Source organism: Bubalus kerabau, chromosome 5 (assembly GCF_029407905.1).
Source record: "Bubalus kerabau isolate K-KA32 ecotype Philippines breed swamp buffalo chromosome 5, PCC_UOA_SB_1v2, whole genome shotgun sequence".
NCBI lineage: Eukaryota > Metazoa > Chordata > Mammalia > Artiodactyla > Bovidae > Bubalus > Bubalus kerabau.
This window is the reverse complement of record NC_073628.1, coordinates 39,605,117-39,625,421: the sequence shown is the minus strand read 5'-3', so window position 1 is coordinate 39,625,421 and position 20,305 is coordinate 39,605,117. Positions and strand designations below refer to the sequence as shown.

Below are 20,305 nucleotides of genomic sequence, written 5' to 3'. Positions count from 1 at the left end.
CACACTGCCATATTACCCCTTGGCATGTGGGATCTTCCAGAATCAAGGATCGACCCATGTCCCCTATATTGGCAGGCGTATTCTTTATCACTGAGCCACTAGGGAAGCCCTCCCTTTTTGTTCATTCTTCTTTTTTTAAATCAAGTGAAGCTTTTCTTGGTTATATACTTTGTGGCAGACTAGACTGTGGCCTCTTTGAGAGCAAAGATTGTACCTTTTATTCTTCTATCCAGTGTAGCCATGTACTTGCTGCTCTTCTACCCTTTCAAGGTTGAGCAGGATTTTAACTTGATAATTTTAGGATCTGTTCACAGTTCCTGAGGTTATGTGTTATGTGTGTTAGTTGCTCAGTCGTGTCCAACTCTTTGTGACCCCATGGACTGTAGCCTGCCAGACTCTTCTGTACATGGAATTCTCCAGGCATGCATACTGGAGTGGGTTGCCATTTCCCACTCCAGGGGATTTTCCCAATCCAGGGCTTGAACCTGGGTCTCCCACATTGCAGGCAGGTTCTTTACCATCTGAGCCATCAGGGTAGATCCTCTTAAGGCTAACAACAGAAAGCTAACAGAGCCTTACTGGTGGCTCCAGGGCCCAGAGCAGTGTTAACTGGTGTGGCCCACACCCAGCCTGGGTTACTTGGTCTTTTGATGTTACATCATACTTCTCCCTTTTTCTCCTCAATTCAACTCAACAGTCATTGATGAAGCAAGTCCTGTGCCCATTGTACTTTTTGCTGTGGGGTTCAGGCATGAACAAGGAAGGGGAGGCAGTATGGCATGGTGGGAAAAATGCAGCCTCTTCACTTCCACTGATGAGCAAATGAAAGAATGTACATTTAGCCCTTAGTGCAGTCCTTGCCAGAGAAGGCAATGGCACCCCACTCCAATACTGTTGCCTGGAAAATCCCATGGATGGAGGAGCCTGGTAGGCTGCAGTCCATGGGGTCGCTAGAGTCGAACACGACTGAGCAACTTCCCTTTCACTTTCCACTTTCATGCCTTGGAGAAGGAAATGGCAACTCCAGTGTTCTTGCCTGCAGAATCCCATGGACGGAGAAGCCTGGTAGGCTGCAGTCCATGGGGTCGCACAGAGTCAGACACGACTGAAGCGACTTAGCAGCAGTAGCAGCAGCAGCAGTCCTTACCCTATTCACAGGGCAGGTGGGAATAACACACATGGTTTTAATCAATAGATTCTAGCATCTTATTGGATTGCTTTAGAGTTTTTAATAGTATAGCAGGTGTACAACATGTGTAAATAAGTAACTATAGAGCAAAAGCTACACTTGAAAAGCACTATAATAGAGCTAAAAGTACCATGGACACACAAAGCAGGAAGGCAAAGGAATGCTTCATGTAGGAAGCGGCATTGAATAGAATCCCCTTTTTACACAGTTGACATACCTGACTGAAAGGCTGTGGAGATTAAAGGCTTCATTGACTATTGCCTGCTCTGAGACCTCTTTTCTGACCACCCTATTAAAATTAAGCTCTCTGTTATATTCTCTGCAAAACTACAGTTTCTAAGTATTTCTTTATTGTATATTTGCTCCTTTATTACTTGCCTCTTTGATTAGATTATAAACTGTGTGAAGGCAGTAATCATATCTAGCTTGTTCACTGTTTTATCTCTAGCACTAACCACTGGTAGGCACTAGAGAAATACTTATTAAATGAATGACTGTCTTTAACCACTGACTGTCCTTTATCTGTATGTCCTATTAGCTCCAGGGCAGTTGCTATACAGGATGGTGGCGCAGTGACAAAAGCACCTGAAAGTAATCAAAGGAGCTACTTGGTTGTGTTTGAACTTGCTGTCATTGTTCTGAGCTTTTTGGTTTCAGCTGAGGATATCCTTTTCCTTTTCTTTATCTTTCTTACAGTGCCCTTATCATTCAGACCGGATGAATGCTGAAAACAATGAGTAGTCTATAGAGTATATTTTTAAGGTGATGATTAAGAGTCTCTAGAGCCCATTTTATAGTGACACCGGGACTGAAAATTGGATGTTGGAGTTCCCCGGAGGAAAACTGCTGCTCTTTTCTTCAGTTGCTTGCTTTTGTGGAGGATCTTCATGTGGACATATTGTAAAGTTTAATTTGGAATGCTAAAAGCCTTTAAAGCCATGTATTAGTCAATATAAGAAAAACTTATTTAAGCAATCTCTGAAGAGAGAATGCTGTTAAGTTGTCTGTTTCAGCAGTTCTTACAGTGTTATTCACAGAAGATCCTTTGTGGGGCAGGAGGAGTTGTATTTTAGCATTGTGTAGTAGTATCTTCTTTGTATGTATTACTTAAACAGTAGTTTATTGTTTTGACAGAGGTAACTAGGTAGAGATTGTGGTCCCTGATGTCTTTTGTCTCACCAGAGAGAAACAGAGACTGTCAAGTTTGAGAACAATTAGATTCTCACTTTGTATAATTTCTTGAAATAGGTTTTGAATAAAAAGGGTAGAAGTAAAATCTGCTTTGTTAATTTCCATTAAGTGCTACTGGGAGCCTGATGGCCTTGGAACTCTTTCGCCATTTACTGGAGTTCTTATATTTATAATGGACAGAGTCAGTGCAGAATCAGTTATTAAAGGATGATAGTGGTGGTTACAGCTGTTCAGAAGACTTCCTTTTGTTTATTGCTGTTTTGCAAATACGGCTGATGTCATACACTGGGTCCTTTTCTAAATTGTGATCTTTCCTGGGTGTTTTATGATTTTAGAAAGTGGTGTATTATGTTAAATGTGTTATATATGTAGTGACTAAAGAAACCTGGCTTATTAGCCTTGCCATAATCTCTCACCTGGAACTTTCAGTAGCCTTCTGTTTACTCTTCTCCCCGCCTTCTTTTTTGTCATCTCATTCTACAGGCCAGTCTCTACAGTATAGCCAGAACAATCTCTTTAAAATACAAATGAGAAAAAGTCTTATAACTCTTTACGACTTTCTCATTGCTCTTCAAGTTAAATTTAAGCTCCATACTGTGGCCTACCTGGCCCTGAGCCTCATCCCATTCCACAGTGCTTCCCCTTGTTCACCATGTTAGAGAGACTCTAGTCTCCTTTCTGTTTTTACAACATGCCAAGTCTCTGAGCCTTTCAATTTTCTGTTACTTCTTTCCAGAGTTCTTCCACTGGCTGGCTCCTTCAGGCTTTACTCTCAATGCCACCTCCATGGAGGACCATCTCTGTTAGTATTTTAGGGCTGTTGTAACAAAGTACAACAAACTGGGAGGTTTAAAAAACGCACATTTATTTTCTAACAGTTTTGGAGGCCAGAAGTTCAAAATCAGGGTGTTGATGTGGTTGGTTCCTCCTAGGAAGAATCTGTTCCATCTCTTTCCTAGCTTCTGGTGATTGCTGGCAATCCTTAGTGGTTTGCAGCTGCATAATTCCAGCGCTTTCTGTCATCACGTTGTCGTCTTTCTTTTGTAGTCCTTCTCTGTCTTCACATAGCCTTCTCTCTGTGTCTGTCTCTGTTTCTTCTCTTTTTAAGAAGATAACCAATTATATTCGATTAAGGGCCAACCCTACTCCAGCATGACCTCATCTTAATTAATTATATTTGTAATGACCCAATTTCCAATAAAGTCACATTCTGAGGTTCCAGGAAGGCCATGAATTCTGGGGGATTGTTCAACCCAAAACACCTTCCATGACTCTCAATTTAAAGTAGGCTGTGTTGGTGGAGCTATATCTATAAACATACTCACAAAGTTACTGATTTCTAGCCATGGGTGACCATAGCACTTCTTTAGACCACATTTCACGCATAACTCTCAATTCTGGGCACACCCTCCGTGAGAGGGAAGATAAGTGTACTAGGATATGAATGGAGTTGTGAGGATTTTAGAAATCATGCTATATGGGTAAGAACTGGGGTTTTGCTCAGTTGGAGAGGTGTAGATCTGGGAAGTCCTCATGGCCCTCTGCAGGAGGACCTTCCTTTAGAGGAGGGGATACAGAACACTGGATTATAGATTACTTGTATCACAGGTCTTTATCCTGAACTTTAGAAGCATGGTTTCACCTTTTTAGGGGTGGGAATCTTTATCCGTTACATTTGACTAGATACCAGCCTCATCTCTTCCATCATGAAGGAAGAAAAATAGTAGTAATACACCATACCATATTTGACAAAGTAAGAGAATATAAACCTGTGAAGATTTGTTTGATAATATTATATCATTTTTAAAACATTATTAATGAAATGTTTACATATTGTTCCTCTCCATCTGCAGTTTTTCTTTCCACAGTTTGTTACTTGCAGTCAACCTTGGTCCAAGAATATTAAATGGAAAATTCCAGAAATAAACAATAAGTTTTAAATTGTATGCTGTTCTGAGTGAGCAGTGTGATAAAATCTCACACCTTCTGCTCTGTCCTGCCAGGACCTGAATCATCCCTATGTCCAGCATATTCATGCTATATATGCTGTCCATTTGTTAGCATAGGAAAAAAACATAGAATATGTTCCCTTGGGATCCACAGAGGATTGATTCCAGGACCCCTCTAAGGATACCAAAATTCATGGATGCTTTGGGCCTTATATATCATACTGTACAATGGCATAGTACAACTGGCTCTATGTATCTGTAGATTCTGTACCCATGGATATGAAGGGCTGACCATATAGGGTTTGCTGACTCTATTGGGTTCAGCATTATTTGCAGTTTCTGACATCCATTGGGGATCTTAGAACATACCCACCATGAGTGATGGGGTATTACTGTATTGAGTTCCAGCAAGATTTTTCACTTTTTTTAAAATGGAATAAATATAACATAATTTATATTCCCTTACACTTCAACAAGGACATTTTGGCAGCATTTGCCTATGAAGGAGAGGACCTCATGGCTTTGGGTATTCATGGTTGCATGGACATCAGGGATGACCCCAACTCTCTTGCCTCTTGTGTACTATGTCACAGTGCTTTAGGAAGTTCCCATACTGGTTTTATCCAGCCACTAAAATTCTTTACTATCCTGGGTGGTGGATGTTTGCTGAAGCAATCCCACAACTAAGAAGTTTGCCTGCAAATTTAGCCTCTAAACTCAGGGATCCAATTGAGGCCTGAGCATCAGTTCCTTCTTCCATGCTATACTTTTACTTTTATCTTCAAATCATTGCTACACTATGCCCTTCTATTCTCCTTTAATAGATAGCCTTGCTCCCTACTTCACTGATTAAACAACTTTGTTGTGTGAGAGGTGTTTTAGCTATAACCCCTTCAGTTTCTTCCTTTTCCACCTAGAGATATAATTCCTTCTGTGCCCATTTGTTTCCCAACAGAGGAGGGGTTCCTCCTATCCAAATCAAATCCCTCCGTCTGTGTCTTTGGCACCATTTTCTTGTGTCTCCTCAGAATCTCCAGGCATTACTAATCCCCCTCCCACCTAGAGTCTTAACTATTCCCTCTAATTACTTTTTGCCTTTGGACCTTATACCTCTCCCATGTTTCTTCTTCTTTGTAAACTCTGCTGGAAAAACGTATCTTACACATTGACCAAATCGACATTTGGCAGCACATTTGATTTACTGAACACTAGTATGCTGCTCACCCCACTCCAGTACTCTTGCCTGGAAAATCCCATGGATGAAGGAGCCTGGTAGGCTGCAGTCCATGGGGTCGCGAAGAGTCGGACATGACTGAGCGTCTTCACTTTCTCTTTTCACTTTCATGCATTGGAGAAGGAAATGGCAACCCACTCCAGTGTTCTTGCCTGGAGAATCCCAGGGACGGGGGAGTGTAGTGGGCTGCCGTCTATGGGGTTGCACAAAGTCAGACAGGACTGAAGTGACTTAGCAGCAGCAGCAGCAGCAGCAGCAGTATGCTGCTGAATGAGCCGGTATGATAGACATTTTATAGGAAGCTATCATTCAGGTTAAATAGCTGTGCAGTGGCCAAGAACCACAGCTTTAAGTGCTTTACAGCCCTAGAAAATGTGACTATAACCCTGTCACATCTACTGCACAATTGCACTCATTTCCCAAGATGGCAAAGTAATGCTCAAAATTCTCCAAGCTAGGCTTCAACAGTATATAAACTGAGAACTTCCAGATGTTCAAGCTGGATTTAGAAAAAGGCAGAGGAACCAGAAAACAAATTGCCAGCATCTATCTGTTGGATCATAGTAAAAGCAAGAAAATTCCAGAAAAACATCTACTTCTGCTTCATTGACTATACTAAAGCCTTTGACTGTGTGGATCACAACACAGTGTGGAAAACTCTTAAGAGATGGGAATACCAGACCACCTTACCTGCCTCCTGAGAAATCTGTATGCAGGTCTGGAAGCAGCAGTTAGAACCAGACATGGAACAACGGACTGGTTCCAACCTGGGAAAGGAGTATGTCAAGTCTGTGTCTTGTCACTGTACTAATTTAACTTATATGCAGAGTACCTCATGCAAAATGCTGGATGAAGTACAAGCTGGAATCAAGTTGCCAGGAAAAACATCAATAACCTCAGATATGCAGATGACACCATCCTTATGGCAAAAAGTGAAGAGGAACTAAAGAGCCTCTTGATGAATGTGAAAGAGGAAAGTGAAAAAGTTGGCTTAAAACTCAACATTAAAAAAATGAAGATCATGGCATCCAGTTCCATCCATATCTCTTCAAGTAGATGGGGAAAGAGTGGAAACATTGAGAGACTTTATTTTCTTGGCCTCCAAAATCACTGCAGATGGTGACTGCAGCCCTGAAATTAAAAGACACTTGCTCCTTGGAAGAAGTGAACGTGAAAGTCTTTCAGTCGTGTCTGACTCTTTACAACTCCATGGACTATACAGTCCATGGAATTCTCCAGGCCAGAATACTGAGGTATGGGTAGCCTTTCCCTTCAGGGGATCTTCCCAACCCAGGGATCAAACCCAGGTCTCCCGCATTGCAGGTGGATTCCTTACCAGCTGAGCCACAAGGGAAGCCCAAGAATACACGACAAACCTAGACAGCTCATTAAAAAGCAGAGACATTACTTTGCCAGCAAAGGTCCATATAGTTAAAGCTATGGTTTTTCCAGTAGTCATGTATGGATGTGAGAGTTGGACCATAAAGAAGGCTGAGCACCGAAGAATTGATGCTTTTGAACTGTGGTGTTGGAGAAGACTCTTGAGAGAGTCCCTTGGACTGCAAGGAGATCAAACCAGTCAATCCTAAAGGAAATCAACCCTGAACATTCACTGGAAGCTGAAGCTCCAATGCTTTGGTCACCTGATGCGAAGAGCCAACTCATTGGAAAAGACCCTGATGCTGGGAAAGATTGAAGGTAGGAGGAGAAGGGGACAACAGAGGATGAGATTGTTGGATGGCATCACTGACTCAATGGACATGAGTTTGAGCAAGCTCCAGGAGACAGTGAAGGACAGGGAAGCCTGGCGTGCTGCAGTCCATGGGGTCGCAAAGAGTCGGACACCATGAGCGACTGAACAACAAAAACCCTGTCTCAAAGTCATCCCTGACCTTTTAGCTTATATACTTCAGCAAGATGCTGATTAGTCCTTCCCCTGCCCATCTAATCAGATTTGCCTGAGTTAATTTGGACTTATTTATCTTCCTGTTTCTCCTCCCAGCAGAGGGCATACTGTTCTGGTTCCTCAGCTGCCTGGGTAAAGCTAAACTATTATGAGTCAGGTTTAGATTTTATGTTTGGGTTCTCCCTCAGACATGTGATTTGTCTGGGCAAAAGGTACATATGACTACAGCATTCTGTAACTCTTCCAAAGGCAGTAACAGACCCTTGCAATCAATCAACCTGCACAGACTTGACCCTGGAAACTTTGATTTCCATTCTCATTGCTTTGAGTCATGCTTTTCTCTGAAGCTGTGTTGGATTTGTTTTAATACCAATTGCAGAGCTAGGATGTATACATTTATTCTATGTATATTCATTAATCCCCCCCCTCCCCTCGCCTTGGTGGCATCGTGTGGCAAGCAGGATCTTAGTTCCCTGACAATGGATTGAACTCAGGACTCCTGCAGTGGTAGCGCAGATTCTTAACCCCTGAATCACCAGGGGAATCCCTATTCATTGATCTTCTACCATGTGCCAGACCTTATTCTACTCACTGGGGACTTAGCAGTGAACAAAACAGACAAAAATCTCTGCCTCATTAAGGCTCTATTGCTCGTGCACCTATTTCACTTACTGTTGGTTTAGAGAGGCAATTTCAGATTTCAGGTTTCTCTTTATAGGGAGATTTTAGGTGTTAGCCTGGTGAATCTAATATCATCATCTCTTAAATTATGTATCTTCTGCTACAAACAACAGCAGTTCCTGAATATGCTTGTTCTGCAGAGTTCATCATGCTCTTTGCTTGACATGCTTTTCTGTACTTGAAAAAATTCTTGTTACTCTTCAGAGTTCAACTCAGGTATCACTTCCTCAGTGAAACCTTCCATGATTCCCTTGAGTCAGACTGTAACCTCTCAGCTCCCACAATACTTTGTATGTAGAACTTCTCATCTTGTGACTGTTTGTTAGTTATGCTCATCACTTTTTTAGATTAAAAACTTGAGAAATGGAATTGTATCTTAGTTCTCTTTCCTAATGCCTGTTACTTAATGAGTACTCAATACACATTTTTAAGTGAAAGAGAAATTAAATATAGATGGGATTTAGTATAATTTACATATGACTATAGTGAAATCGGAGAAGGCAATGGCACCCCACTCCAGTACTCTTGCCTGGAAACTCCCATGGACAGAGGAGCCTGGTAGGCTGCGGTCCATGGGGTTGCTAAGAGTTGGACACGACTGAGCAACTTCACTTTCACTTTTCACTTTATGCATTAGAGAAGGAAATGGCAACCCACTCCAGTGTTCTTGCCTGGAGAATCCCAGGGACGGGTGAGCCTGCTGGGCTGCCGTCTATGGGGTCGCACAGAGTCGGACACGACTGAAGCGACTTAGCAGCAACAGCAGCAGAACATAATTGAATACCAATTTGATATTAAGGAAATATTTAAAAAAATTTTAGATGTGTAATATTGGAGAAGGAAATGGCAACCCACTCCAGTGTTCTTGCCTGAAGAATCCCAGGGATGGGGGAGCCTGGTGGGCTGCCATCTATGGGGTCGCACAGAGTCGGACACGACTGAAGTGACTTAGCAGCATAGTGAAATAGGAGCTTCCCTGGTGTCTCAGACAGTAAAGAATCTGCCTGCAATGCAAGAGACCTGGGCTTAATCCCTGGATTGGGAAGATGCCCTGGAGAAGGAATGGCAACGCATTCTTGCCAGGGAAATCCCATGGACAGAGGAGCCTGGTGGGCTACAGTACATGTGGGTTGCAAAAGAGTGGAACACGACTTAGCGACTAAAGAACAACATAGTGAAGTAGAAATACAGGCATGTACATTATAAAATAAAAAATGTATCTTAAATGTAGTCTCAAGTGTTTACAAATCTATTTGCTAATTATCTTGCTAAGTCATTTCAGTCATGTCCAACTCTTTGTAACCCCATGGACTGTAGCCTGCCAGGCTCCTCGGTCCATGGGATTCTCTAGGCAAGAATACTGGAGTGGCTTGCCATGCCCTCCTCCAGGGTATCTTCCTGACCCAGGAATCAAACCCACGTCTCTTTTGTCTCCTGCATTGTCAGGTGGGTTCTATACCACTGAGCTACCAGGGAAGGCCTAATTATCTTACAAGTATAGAAAAAAATGCACCAGTTTAACTCTAGAATCCTCTAATTCTCTTTTAGAGTCACCTTCCCCCTGCAAGAGTAATCACTATTCTGACTTCTAACAACATGCATTTTGAACCCTGATATTAAACCATGTGAATATATCTTTGTTTGAAAAGAAAGATTTAAAATAATTGACATCTCTATAACTCAGGTTTTTTTCATTTCAGGCTTAGGACTTGAGATTTAAGTTCCCTTCCTGTCCTAAAATTTTATGACTCTAATATTTAAAACTTAACAGTTCTCCCACTTTATTGCTTATACAATACTGCCCTCTGACGATGTAATATTTCCTAAAATTTAAATAGATAATTTCAAACTTAAGAGCTTAGGCTGTGGTCAGGTAATTCTAGTGGTACATAGCTCCCTGAAGCCACACTAAGTTACTGACTGTGTGGTGCTGTCATAGAGTTGTTTAGCCAATAGATGATACCGGAATGTTCCTCTGCTGGAGCACCTGACTATTCTTTGACAAAACATGTATTGATTTACTGGAATGTTTTGGGCCTTCTAAAGGGCAGGACATAAAGACAGCATATTAAAAGCACAGACATTACTTTGCCAACAAAGGTCTGTCTAGTCAAGGCTATGGTTTTTCCAGTAGTCATGTATGGATGTGAGAGTTGGACCATAAAGAAAGCTGAGTGCAGAAGAATTGATGCTTTTGAACTGTGGTGTTGGAGAAGACTCTTGAGAGTCCCTTGGACTGCAAGGAGATCCAACCAGTCAATCCTAAAGGAGATTAGTCCTGGGTGTTCATTGGAGGGACTGATGTTGAAGCTGAAACTCCAATACTTTGGCCACCTAATGCAGAGAGCTGACTTATTTGAAAAGGCCTTGATGCTGGGAAAGATTGAGGGCAGGAGGAGAAGGGGACAACAGATGATGAGATGGTTGGATGGCATCACCGACACAATGGACATGGGTTTGGGTGACTCTGGGAGTTGGTGATGGACAGGGAGGCCTGGTGTGCTGTGGTTCATGGAGTCACAAAGAGTCGGACATGACTGAGCGACTGAACTGACTGAACTGAAAGGGCAGGATATCTTCACCTTTGTTTTAATATTAGAGTACAGAATATTATGATGTCATAGGATTTTGGTAATTTAGAATATGATTTTCCTTTTGGGGTCCAAAGTCCTTGGTTAGGGGAAAGGAAGCTTCCTGAGCACTTTAAAATTTTGCCGTACCCATTTTCTGACCAAGTATGTACTGTTAAAAATATAGTTAGATGCCATTGTGATATTTATTTATACCATTATTGAGTTTGTAATAGCTTCTCTTATATTTTCTCAAGGACTAGCTTGATATATAAAATGTCTGTGCGAATTTAACATTAACAAGAGGTCCTTATACACAGAAATGTGGGAAACCACATTTAGAAGATTTGAACTGCATTCATTTAATAATTATAAAGTATTTGTCTTGTAGAGGGGCACTATGGTAGCTATTGTGTTCTTGCCTTTCTAACAATCTATAGGTGTAGGTAGTTGGATAGCCAAACTTTTTTCCACAGTGGACTCTCTTATACCCTTTTATTCCCTTCCCAGTTTGTTATTTTACCTTTAAGTAAATAATTTATGTCTAAGAGTTTCTTTTTTGAGACTAAGAGCAGGTTACAAATGATATGTAGAAGGAAAGAATACACTTCTCTTGTGTATATTAATATGCACAGAAAGACGTTTGAAAATATGCCACATCTTGTTACATGGAAGGATGATTTGATTTGAAGGGAATCTCTGAGCAAACATCCACCTTCCTTGTTAAAATAAACTAGACCTTCTATGATTGGCAATGAAGGGAGCATCCCTGTGGGGAGGGAAGGACATTTCTGTTTCTTAGACTCACCGTCCTCTTGGAGGGACTTGTGATCCTTTTCCTTGTCACCATCTCCACTCTGTCATCAAGGGACAGTTTCCTTTTTAATTCTTTAAGTCAAATTTACCCTCCAGTCTTTCCTGGTATCTTCAGAATAAGCAACAGTTAGAACCAGACATGGAACAACAGACTGGTTCCAGATTGGGAAAGGAGTATGTCAAGGCTATCTTGTCACCTTGCTTATTTAACTTACGTGCAGAGTACATCATAAGAAGTGCCAGGCTGGATGAAACACAAGCTGGAATCAAGATTGCTGGGAGAAATATCAATAACCTCAGATACACAGATGACACCACCTTTATAGCAGAAAGCAAAGAGAAACTAAAGAGCCTCTTAATGAAGGTGAAAGTGGAGAGTGAAAAAGCTGGCTTAAAACTTAACATTCAGAAAACTAAGATCATGATATCCAGTCCCATCTCTTCGTGGCAAATAGATGGGGAAACAGTGAGAGACTTTATTTTCTTGGGCTCCAAAATCACTGCAGATGGTGACTACATCCATGAAGTTGAAAGATGCTTGCTCCTTGGAAGAAAAGCTATGACCTACCTAGACAGCATATTGAGAAGCAGAGATAATACTTTGCCGACAAAGGTCCATCTAGTCAAAGCTATGGTTTTTCCAGTAATTATGTATAAGAGTTGGATCATAAAGAAGGCTGAGCACCAAAGAATTGATGCTTTTGAACTGTGGTGTTGGAGAAGACTCTTGAGAGTCCCTTGGACTGCAAGGAGATCAAGCCAGTCCATCCTAATAGAAATCAGTCCTAAATATTCATTGGAAGGACTGATGTTGAAGCTGAAGCTCCAATACTTTGGCCACCTGATGCGAAGAGCTGACTCATTAGAAAAGACCCTGATGCTGGGAAAGATTGAAGGCAGGAGGAGAAGGGGATGACAGAGGATGAGATTGTTGGATGGCATCACCGACTCACTCGACATGAGTTTGGGTAAACTCCGGGAGTTGGTAATGGACAGGGAAACCTGGCGTGCTGCAGTCCATGGGGTCTCAAAGAGGTGGACACAACTGAGCAACTGAACGGCAAGAACTTTCCTGGTATCTTCAGAATACAGATGAATAAAGGTAGTGTTGCCAAAATCTTGACTCTCTGTGCACCAATGCTGAAGAGAAATACAGAGACAGAGTTTTGGAAGGGTAAGAAAAATGGCTTTATCTTTGCCCAGCAAAGGGGAATACATAGCAGGCTATCACCTCAAGAACTGTGCCCCTTTTCCCTCGGGAATAGGGGGTTTTATATCATTCTGAAGGTCTTGGTTTTTTTTTTTTTTCCTTTCTGCAAATTTTCAAAATGGCCACAGCTGGCTTTAGGTAACTCAGCAACCAGGACTGGTGTCACTGAAGTTATCTAGCACATGGCCTTTTTGAAAATGCAGAATGCTACAAGACAGTGTAGGGGAAGGAGAATGTCAGGTGCCAAGTACAATACATATGGAATCAGAGAGTGATTAGTTTTGTTTAGCTTTGTAAAGGGCAAGTCTAGCTATAAAAGTGTTTGTTAGTAGAAACAGCTAAAGAATAACTAAGATTGTTTAAATCTTGCAGGCCAGTTTGACTGGTATGTACCAAAGGCTGTTCACTCATTTCTGTTTTTGCAGCAACAGTAGAACGTTAAAGGATTCTTGAAATGTTCTGACATAATTAAGTGAAAATAAGCCGAGAGTCACCCATGATCTGATTCATAAGATATAGCTTGCTTTCCCGTCTAGTCCCAGCTCAGGGGTTCCTCCTGCATGAGGGACAGCTTAGGCAGGCTCCACTTTTCTCCACCCAGAGACCTGGAACCTGGCAAAACCCCACCATCCTTTCAGATTTTGGTTCCTTCTGGAAGTTGTGTCCTTCTACCATGAAGGTGTCTACCCCTTCAGGGGAGATCCAGCTTGCCCAGAAACAATGTTAGTCTCCATGTAGGAACTCTAACAGAATGTCATACCATAAATCTAAAATTAATACAGGGCGCACACATCAAATGGAGGAAAGGAAGTCTTATCTCATTTCAGTGTCTCTGGTCTAGAACTGGACACCAGAGAGCCCTCTTTCAAGGTACCTTAATTTGAAGTGTGAGTCTGTGTTTTGCCCTGTGTATTTTAGTAAAATTCTGTTGTTGTTGTATATCTGGATATGTAAATGAAACCCAACTCTAAACCAATTTTCCTAAAATTAAAGCCTACTGAGTAAGAGTCAACATTGTTTTCTTTTTATAAGAGTCGGATACGACTGAGCGACTTCAGTTTCACTTTTGACTTTCATGCATTGGAGAAGGAAATGGCAACCCACTCCAGTGTTCTTGCCTGGAGAATCCCAGGGACGGGGGAGCCTGGTGGGCTGCCATCTATGGGGTCGCACAGAGTTGGACACGACTGAAGTGACTTAGCAGCAGCAGCAACAGCAGCAGCAGCAGCCGCCTAATTAAATGAGTTAAAAACAATATAGTAACAATTACTGAGTTAAGTCAGTGAAAAGACCATGTTCTTCAGTAAAACTGTTAGTATATGGGTGGGAATGTGTACTTCATTTTGCAAATCTAGCAGAAAGATACCCTAGTGCCCCCTGCTGAAGGTTGAAGTTTGTAGCCAGCCCTATCTGCAATAGTGTGTTACAATGAAAAAAGCAGACTGAATTTTGTGAGGTAGGGTTGGGTAGTGAAAAATGCACATGGAGAAGAATTGTATTTTACTTTTATTTATTAGTTATATTACCTTAGGCAAGTTATCTGACCTCTCTGAGCTTTCGTATCCTTATTTATAGGATTGGTGTAATGAACATGCTCCCAGAGGCTGATGGGGAGGATGGTAAGGCGATCTGTGTAAAGCACCAGCACAGTACCACACCCGGAATAGGTGTTCTGTGTTACCCCCCACCCCCTTTCTCCAAGTTGCCACCAAAACTGCTTCTAATAGGTGTGATGTTCTTACAGGCTTTTCTGGATGTAAATTTTATTTTTGAGCAGTTTTAAAGTCCATGTAGTTATTGTTGCCACAATAAACTATTTAAAGGATGTTCCCTTTGTTTCTTCCTGTCTACCCATTCTCATGGATCTCTTCTATCCTCTACAAGGTGAAGGAGGAAAATATCTCTTGAAATAGGACCATATTGTAGAGAGAACTGCTGTGTGTGACTAGAGGTGTTTTCCCTTTTTGAAATCATGTTTGCATGGCTTTTATGGTGCTATTATTTTAGTTATCTCAATATACCAAATTGAAAAGATAATTAAAAATTCCAGGTTTGCCTCTGACTTATAACCTTGGCCAGGCCACTTGACCTCTTTGAGTCTGGTTTTTTTCAGTTGAACAGTGCAGATCAACTGGCTTCTAAGTCCCTTGTCTCTGTTTCTGTTGTGGTTTATAAAATTTCTATTCAGGATCCCATAGCTGAAAGTGGTATGCAGCCCTCAGCTCTCCACAGCAGAGGGCACACTGCACCTAGTGTGCTGGCCATTAGGTATTGGGAACTGTCTACAGTCGTATAGTCTGAAGTGGGTATCCCTGATGATTAGGAAGAGTCAAGAAAATTCTGTAAATGAATGTTTTACAAAGGATATTTCACTACTTGTTTCTAGCTCTTTACTGTTTAGCTGAAGCACCCAAGAAATAGGAGATTTTGACATTCTAGTGGGATGTCCTATAATTCTGTGAAGAGCTTCGTCACTCTCCACCTCACTTACCTCATCTTGGTATCCCATTCTTGGGACTGGTGTGCAGATGGGGTGGAGTGGAGAGCTAACATTCCTTGAGCATGCATTATACATTAGGGACTCTTCCTGCTACTTTAGTTATGTTTTATCTTCATAGTAATCCTTTGAGTTGTGTGGTATTATCTTTATTTTATATAGGATGAAAATGGGGCTCATACAGGTTAAGTGGCTTGCCTGAGGCCTCACAGTAACAATTCAAGTTCACATCTGTTAACTCCTGAATCTGCTTTTTTTTCTATCATACCAGAGTTCCACCCCCTTTCTCCCAAATTAAACAATTAGGGATTGCTAGAAGAAGGAGTGCCCTGAGAGTGGCCGTATAAGGAAGTTTGGCTTTCTCTAAAGTTCTTGTGGCTCTTGTAATTCTAGATATAAGCCTTTTCTCAAAGCTTGGCTCTAAAGTCAGTGGGTAAATTGAAAATCACTGTGGCAGAATTATCTTTGAGAATACTAGGGGGAAGTCATCTTGTTAGAGAGCCATGTACTTCCTTTCTTTAACTCCAGCACAGGTAGTCTTTCTTCCTTTGTTGAAACAGATCATGGTTTTTCCTGTTGAGCTTCAAATGATGCAGTTGGTGTGTATTTAGGGGTCGTGGTGGGTGGTAATTCACATCTTTGAGCATCAGAGTCTCATTCAGCATTGTGTGTATGTGTGTTTATGTGTTAGTCACTCAGTCGTGTCTAACTTTTTGTAACCCCATGGACTATAGCCTGCCAGGCTCCTCTGTCCATGGCGATTCTCCAGGCAAGAATACTGGAGTGGGCTGCCATTCCCTTCTCCAAGGGATTTCCCCACCCAGGGATTGAACCCAGGTCTCAGCATAGTGAGAGGCTTACATATTAGAAGTATTCTGAAACTTCGATCAAGAGAAGGAAGAGCAGATTCATGTCTTATTTAAGGGCTTAACTCATTTGTTCTCAGAACATTAGCTGTACTAATGAATGCACAGCATTGCTTGGTGTGCATGTGTGCTAAGTTGCTTCAGTCATGTCTGACTCTGTGTGACCCTAAGGACTGCAACCTGCCAGGCTCCTGTCCAGGGGATTCTCCAAGCAAGAATACTGGAGTGGGTTGCCCTGCCCTCCTACATGGGATCTTCCTGACCCAGGGATCGAACCTGTGTCTCTTAAGTCTACCTGCATTGGCAGGCGGGTTCTTTACCACTAGTGCCACCTGGGAAGCCCCAGAATTACTTGGAGGCCTTGTTAAAACACAAGTTACTGGGTTCTACTCCCCACAGTTTCTAATTCAGTAGGCCTGGGAATTTGCATTTTTAACAAGTAGGCCAGAGAATTTGTATTTTTAACAAGTTCCTAGATGAAGCTGGTGCTGGTATCTAGGGATCTTACATGGAGAAACACTATATTAATTTGAACGGAAGCAAGTGGAATCACTTGTCTATCTTTCCTTCACTGTTTGTCTGTTTCTCTTGCTCTTTTTTACTTTGAGGCTTAGTGAGTGTAGTTGAATTAGTTTGAGTTAAATTAAGGAGCTGTGGCTCAGTCACTTCTTTATCCAGTTGCTCAGTTTACTTCTTGGCCTAGAACAAGTACTTGGCCCATTCAGTTGATGCTTGTTGAAGAAATGATTGAGTGAGTTAATATATGTCACGTGTGCTTGCTAAGTCTCTTCAGTCATGTCTGAATCTTTGCGAACCTATAGAGCCCATCAGGCTCCTCTGTCCAGGGGATTCTCCAGGCAAGAATACTGGAGTGGGTTGCTGTGCTCTCTTCAAGATATGTCATAGGAGGGTTTTTTTTTTTTTTTTAGCACATGGATATCATTATTATATACCTGCCCCATACAAACTGCTTATTTTACTGAATGGTAAATAGTCTTTATATTAGAATAGCCTGTATTTTAAGACCATATATGGTAAAGATTATGGACATTGAGAAGTGTGCATAAGGTGTAGATTTGAGAAACTTGCATTTTGGAACCTGTGGTATGAATGTGAAGCTTGTGTGTGTGTGTGTGTGTGTGTGTGTGTAGATGGAGTGATTACAGGAAGTTCCATTTCTTTTGGAATGGTCTAGAGTTTTGCAAGGTCTGGGTTAGGTCAGAACCAACTCCTGCCCCAGGGATGTTGGAGCAACACTGGATGAGCCTATGTGTGCCCCAGACCAGACCGTGCATTCTCACTCCTGTCCCTCTGGAGCACTGAGGAATTCAGACCCTGGGATCCTAAAGGCTTAGAAGTCTCTGTCTGTTGTAACTCTTTAAATTCAGATAGTTGTATATGAACTTTACCATATTATAGCATTTAACAATTGTATTTTTTAAGTGGTGAGTTCATTTAGTAAAGTTCGATTTAAGCTCAAAATTGTGTCATTTTGACATGATTTGTATTGTATCTGGCAAAGTCTCAATATCCAGTGTCTTTTGTCTCTTTTAGTATAGATTAAATTTTTTTTCCTTTAAATTCACTTGACTTTAACAACAAAAAAAATTATTTTAATACTTTTTGTTTGCATCTTACAGCATGCAGAATCTTAGTTCCCCAACCAGGGATTGAACCTGTGCTCCCTGCAGTGGAAGTGCGAGTCTTAACTGCTGGCTCAGTCTAGGAAGTTCCCATTTTACCTTTTCACTTTTTTTATGCTGAAGTATTTTTTTCTTCTTTTCTTAAATAATTTTATTCATTTATTTGGCTGTGCTGGGTGTTCGTTGGTGCACGGGCATTTCTGTTGTGGTGGCGAGTGGGGGCCACTCTAGTTGCGGTGTGTGGGCTTCTCATTGCTGAGCATAAGTTTCAGTAGTTGGCGGCATGTGGGCTCAGTATTTGTCCTGAGGCATGTGGGATCTTCCTCAACCAGGGATCAAACCCGTGTCCCCTGCATTGGCAGGTGGATTCTTCACCACTGAGCCTCCAGAGAAGTCCTAAGCTGAAGTATTTTCAAGTAAATTACAAACAGCATGATATTTTCTCTTTAAATCCTTTATATACAACTGTAAAATAGAAAAACTTTTTCTTATGTAGCCAAAACAATATGATCACTCCTAACAAAATTAATGTTAATAAATCCTAGTTTGAATAAACAAGATATAAATCACAATTTAGGGACAACTAAGTAATATTTAAATTAGCCCAGTTGTCCCTAAATTGTGATTTATATTTCGTTTGTTCAAACTAGGATACAATCTGGAATCATGCATTGCATCTGATTATTATGTTCCTTAAAATTTATTGTAATCTAAAACAAACAGTCCTTTAATCAGATATTGCCTTGCCTTTTTGTTATAAAATACCTTATCTTTGGACTTGTCTGATCGCTGCTTTGGAGTATGTTCAGCTTGTTTTTCTACCTTTGTATTTCCCAGAAACTGGAAATTAGATACAGAGACTGGACTGAGATACAAACTGAACATTTTTGGCAAGAATTTATCATGGATGATATGTGTTTTGTGTTGTGCAATGTGAGGAAATACATAATTCCTGTTCACACCACTGTTAGTGATGCTAACTTTGATCACTAGGTTAATAGGATGATCTTGTGACAGGTAGTAATATGAATATTCATTTTCTTATCATCCATTCTCCTAATACTTTTAACACTATTTAGTAATTCTTGCCTGAATCAGTTCTCTAAGTAACTTCACTAGGGTTTGTCAAATACCATTTTTCTAATTCTGTCATTGGTTCTGCATTAGCTGACATTTGATAAAACAGCTGTTTTTCATCAGTTGGGACTATTTAGTACCCTGAAATACAATTCTCTTGGAAAGGCAAGTTAAATGTTGAGTTCTTTGCTTTTTTATTTACAATTTCTAAATGAGGAGTTGGCTTAATAAATAAATGGTGAGGAATAAATATTTTTCTTGCTTTCTCTTTTTTGATATCCTTATAGAGTAATGGATTTTCATGAATCAATTAAAACATGGAATCAAATGTTTTAATTAGCTACAATCATTATTCTTTTTATGTTCCATTTGTTTTATGTTCAATTAATTAAAACTTCAGCCAATGATAGTCCTTTGTATAGTATGAGATACCAAGATCCTGGCCCTTGGAATGTCAGTTGTTATTGGGATGATAGACCTTTTCATTGGTCTTTCTAGTCCTTGAATTTCAATATTGAAAGTTTCAATAATGAAAATTCAAGTAGTAAGGAATGTCTGTATTTTAAAAATTACTAAGTTCATATTACTATTTCCAATTCAATTTTAACATTATTGTTCTTTTAAGCAGCTACTCGATTTTATAATTGTATATTTTACACTGAAGAAAATATGAAGAAAATGATTTCAAAATAATACCAATATTACTACTACTAATGAAACCAAGTGAAGTTTGAATTTTTTTTATTTTTGTAGCATAGCTTGATTTGAATGGAAGAATAATATATGTACTTTTTAGTTTTTTATTACTTTCCTTTGAAATATGTCTTGTCTGTTTCTTTTTTGTCATAGGTTGATCACTTTGGATTTAATATCGATAGAACTTTTAAACAGCGGTACCTAATAGCTGATAACTACTGGAAGGAAGATGGTGGATCAATACTTTTCTACACTGGTAATGAAGGGGACATTATTTGGTTTTGCAATAACACGGTATGTGCAGATTTGTGAAACTCTTGTGCTCAATTTCTTTTTTATTATGATCAACTAGAAAAAAATCTTTTGTAGTATATATGACCAAATAATTCTGCAGGTTTTTTTTTTTAAAAAAGAGATAAACTCACAAATAATAGAAAAACAGCAAAAGTATGTGAGTAGGCAGTTTACAAAAGAATAAATACAGACATCCAATAAGCCTGTTCAGCCTTAAAGAATTACATGTGAAAAGAATGAATTATGATACTATTTTTGGACAATTGAATTTTAAAAGATGAAAAAATATCCCAGCTTATTTCACAATTGAACAAGGATATGGCAGAAATGGGAGTAGGGATGTCATAACTATGTAATAAATATAGTTATTGTTATTATTCAGTCTAGAATGAGAACACAAGGGCAGGAATTTTTGTTTGCTTGTTCAGTGGTGTATCCTAGATCCAGGACTGTGTTAGGCATATAGCAGGTGCTGAATAAATATTT

At 40.4% G+C, this 20,305-nt stretch overlaps 1 protein-coding gene across 6 annotated transcripts in view; it reads left to right on the top strand.

Moving 5' to 3' along the window:
* PRCP (prolylcarboxypeptidase) overlaps positions 1–20,305 on the top strand; it is an 88,216-nt gene that overhangs the window by 28,074 nt on the left and 39,837 nt on the right. For 3 of the 6 annotated variants that reach the window (XM_055581457.1, XM_055581455.1, XM_055581458.1), the window contains exon 3: positions 19,679–19,819. In XM_055581457.1, the coding sequence (XP_055437432.1) occupies positions 19,679–19,819 (141 nt within the window). Of the gene's footprint in view, positions 1–15,639; positions 15,777–15,822; positions 15,843–16,903; positions 17,096–19,678; positions 19,820–20,305 lie in introns of those variants that run through there. The other 3 variants (XM_055581460.1, XM_055581459.1, XM_055581461.1) reach the window with 3 other exon arrangements.